A 4,139-nucleotide genomic window follows, 5' to 3' on the forward strand; every position below is an offset into this window, starting at 1 on the left:
ATGATACCGGTGATCTCGCTTCTGAGCTTGAAGCGGCCGTCGTTCTCTCTGACAAAATTTTTTGAAAAACTCGAGAGTTTAAAAGGATCGGTAACGGTCGGCGCGTCCATTCTCACCATGGTACTCGATCCAATATTCGCGTTCCACAACGCGCAATGGGTTCTCTACTATGTCCTGCTGCAGCTTGCTCTCGTTTGCCAACCCTCGCCATATCGCCGCTTGTTCTTCCTCCCCATTCTTGCCTTGACCGTATACACCGCCTACTCCACCAAGGGCGGGTGGTTTGACGACTACTTCATGGCCCTCCAGTGGACAGCATATCTGTGCATCGGCTCGGATTTCATTCTTTTGACTGATGTCCAGAAAGAGCTGCATCAACTCACGAACAGCAAGAACGGGATCAAACACGCCTCGCGGTGGGAGCGGATCTGCTGGGCGAATTCGCTGTTCTTCAGCTTCAGGGGTGTTGGATGGGCTCATGAACCTGTGGAAGCGCTCCCTCCCCATCCGCCATTGAACATGACGCGACCGCAATTCGTACTTGGGAGATTGAAACAGGCAATCATGCTCTTCCTTTTGCACGACCTGGCTAATCTCCACGTACGAGCCAATGATATGTTCCACCCCGACGGGCCAGGATGGCGGTCCAATGGATGGTTCTGGCAAATCACCGTTGTGGCATCGTGGGGATTGTCTGTGGCAACGATGCTGTGCTGTTTGTTCGTGTTATTGAGTATGGTGGCTGTTGGGCTGGGGCTTTCCGAGCCCAACGGTTGGCCGGCGCTTATGAGAAGCCCACGAGAGGCCTATACAATCCGTCGGTTCTGGGGGTGAGTCCTTGACTGGTATGATTTTCCGGCTTGATGTCTGCATAGGCGTGCTTGGCACCAACTCCTCAGGCGGGTAGGTCAAGTGCCAGTTCAAGTTCTTCGCCTAGATTCTCACCCAAATATCAGTTTGTGACTGCTCACGGAAAATACCTCACTCAGGCTCTTCGGTTTCCTCGCGGATCAAACGCATCCGCATACACCCAGCTTTTCGTGGCCTTCTTTGTGTCTGCAATCGTCCACTACGGCGCAGAAGTATTTGCTCTTCGCAATTGGGGCGGTGGAGCGCTCACGTTCTTCATGCTCCAACCCTTTGCGATAGTTGTCGAAGATTTCTTGATCTGGGTCGGTCAAAGAATGGGCTGGAACAGCCCGGCGTGGCGCTATGTCGGGTATATCACGACGCTAGGCTGGTTTGTGTGGGTTACACCCATCTGGCAGGAGCCTCTGATTCGCGAGGGGGAAATGGCGAGCGTCAGTCTGCCTGTAAGCCTTCTCATGGGCGTATGGAAGGGCCAGTGGATGCTCCCACCATTCCCCGAGCTAGCCACGACAAGCATTGTCGATTGGTACTCAAAAAATGAAGTTGCGTGTCAATCAACCGTGACAGCTGGCATTAGGTAATTATTCGTAATTATTGCAATAATATTATCCCACTGCAGTTACAGTTAATGTGGATGCCAGTGCTCCAGTTGCAATATCAAAGTTGGTATGCTTTACTAGTAGGAACACAGAGTCACAATTTCTCTATACCAGTAGAATTATTTATGTTGGACAAGTTCACATCAGAGTTTTATGTAAGTTCAAGCTTAGAAAGTTACTTGAAAAAGAAAGACTAGTTTTTAGATTAATTTGCCTCTGCCAAAACAAATAGCTTTTGCAAGCCAAACTTGAATAGAAAGCTTTGATTTTTATCAGTGAACAAATTCTTTTTTTCAAAGTTGTAAGAAAACCGGTCAGGGAAACCTCCCTTTCAGCCCCCTGGAGATGACTCTGCCAGGCTTCGGGTCAGGCTGTGCAAGGCTCCTCCTAAGAACGTGCACCGGGAACAGAACAGACAGATTGTTGGGCCCACAAGTGAAGCGAGCAGGGTAGAATCGAACTGAAAGGGCCCGTTAACACAGTCCCTGGTCAAAGTCGGTGTCAGGGTTGAATCAGGTTGTTGAGTCAGCAGTACCTCCTTGCACAGAGAGAAGTGGTACAATAGATGATCTAAGCGATAGAGTACAGTGTACACTATCACACTTTATATACGTGGGCCTGCAGAGGGGCCCGGGTGATCGGACACCCTTGGCCTCTCCTGCTCCTCCTCACCCGTATTCCTGGCTGCGGAGGGGACGATCATACATCTTTTGTGGGCCAGGCACTACTCCTAACCTCCTAGTACTCCTTCCTAATCCCCTTGTCAAGTTGGGCTTGGCAATGGCTCGACACATCATTCTCGGTCACATTCTTCCCACATGTGCGTTCCTCCTACTGGGGCACCTGTTCCCTGTTGTCACGTCCTGCATGTTGCAGGCCCGCAATGGTCTGAAACTAGTCCCGGAGCGAACAGGCCAGGTCTTATCTGTGACAGATTCTGATTCCGGTCCAATTCTGATGCCGCTTCTGGTCTGTCCCCGCTCAAGCCCGCGCCATCATGGATCTGTCAACACCCTCTCAACAGTTGCCCTGGGACCTTGCTTGTGACGCTGCCCAGGCCTTCTGTGCCCAATAGCGGCAGCTATGGATGAGCAGTATATAGTCAGCTATCTAGCAGGTGGACCCTTGAAGGACGCGGCATTTGCGCGGCCCTAGAAACTGGGAAGATGCCCATTGTGGGCATCTTTTGGAAGCACGACACCGCGTTAGCGGCGCATGACCCGGGAAGGCGGTGCGGACCGGCGCGAGAGCATCTGGTGGAGCACAGCGGAGGCTGGGGCCAGGGCGAACATGTTCGCTGCCGGGTGATGAAGGCGATAGAACTGCCAGCGGCTGGGCAGTGCTGTCAATGCGCACGACAGGCTGGATGGAAGGGTGGGTGTGGAGCAACCATGTGGAGCGAGAAGGACGCGTAGGGTGCATGTCAAACGGCGGGAGAGGGTGCAACAAGGGCATGTGTTGGTGGACATGTGACTGAGCGACGGTACAGGCCGATCGCGGAGGCCAATCAAGGGGCCGGGCCGGCAGTGCTTCCGCCTCAGCCAAAACATCAAGGAGACGCCTTTGGCGCATCAAGGGGTATGCTAAGCCCCTGGAATGAAGTCCAGAGTGTCAAGGAGGCTAGAATGGAGGGTGCTGCGTCTGTAAGGGCAACCCCGGAGGCCTGAGATCAAGGTCCTAGCAGGGGAGGATCCAAAGAGTGAATAGAAGTAAGCAAATACAAGTGAGGCTGACCTAGCAGGGGAGGATCCAAAGAGAAGAAACTCTAAGGGTCCGCCTGCAGGTAGCGGAACTATATACTGCGCTCTTGACGCGCCAAGGTTGATCGTTGCTCCGTGCAGTATGCCTGCGCCATGTCGCAGGCCAGGTCCCAGGGGGATCGCCAGGCGGGGGCGGCGATGCGCCTGACGGAGGCGGTGATGCGATCACCGGAGTCGGAACCGGAGTCGGACCGGAATCGGGATCGTCTCCGAGGGGCCGAAAGGGAGGTTCCCCTGACATCACCCCCCCCTTTGAATGCGGCGTCCCGACGCATAGACCGGAACGGAATCGAGTCGAAGGTTGCGGAGGCGATGTGCCGTGGTTTGCCAGGGTACTTACGGTAGAACTCCGCGATTTTGTCCGGGGCGAAGACGCGGTCGAAGCGGACCCACTGGTCGCGTGCGACGCGTCGTAGCCTTTCCATCTGACGGTAATTCAGCCGTTTATACCTCACCCTTGCGTCCAAGATCTCCTCTACTTCCCACTCCGGGACTCCGTCCTCGAGGTCCGGAGGGGGCTGGTCGTAGCCGGGTCGTCCGTCGAAGGGGTCGTCTTGGGCGAGCTCAAGCTTGACGACGGGGAAGACCGGGTGGAGCTTCGAGTAGCGCGGAGGGAGGTCGAGCTTGTAGGCACCTTTGCTGATCTCCGCGACTATCTTGAACGGACCGAGGCGGCGGTGGGAGAACTTCTCCGAGGGGCGAGTCGTCCTGATGTCAGAGGCATCCAGCCAAACACGGTCGCCAACCTTGAACTCCGGAGACGGAGTGCGTCTCCGGTCGTAGTAGCGCTTATACTCTTCCTTGGCCTTAGTGGCGCGGCCTTGGCCCGGCAACCCCAGTGGCAATTCGGTCGCGGAACTCGTTCACAGACTCCATAGCGGAACGGGCTCCGGGCTCAAAGCCCATGCGC

The 4,139-nt window shown here is 55.0% G+C and overlaps 1 protein-coding gene across 1 annotated transcript; it reads left to right on the forward strand.

Moving 5' to 3' along the window:
- On the forward strand, positions 1-1,499 carry MIND_00126600 (MBOAT-2 domain-containing protein; the record flags this gene model as incomplete). Its single annotated transcript, XM_037358198.1, has 4 exons — positions 1-830; positions 876-903; positions 957-1,447; positions 1,496-1,499. The coding sequence occupies 4 exons, from the start codon at positions 1-3 to the stop codon at positions 1,497-1,499; spliced, it is 1,353 nt and encodes a 450-aa protein (XP_037226108.1).
- Between the last annotated feature and the right edge of the window lie 2,640 nt (positions 1,500-4,139).

Source organism: Mycena indigotica (assembly GCF_014461135.1).
Source record: "Mycena indigotica strain 171206Taipei chromosome Unknown Mind.scaff0001, whole genome shotgun sequence".
Classification (NCBI taxonomy): Eukaryota; Fungi; Basidiomycota; class Agaricomycetes; order Agaricales; family Mycenaceae; genus Mycena; species Mycena indigotica.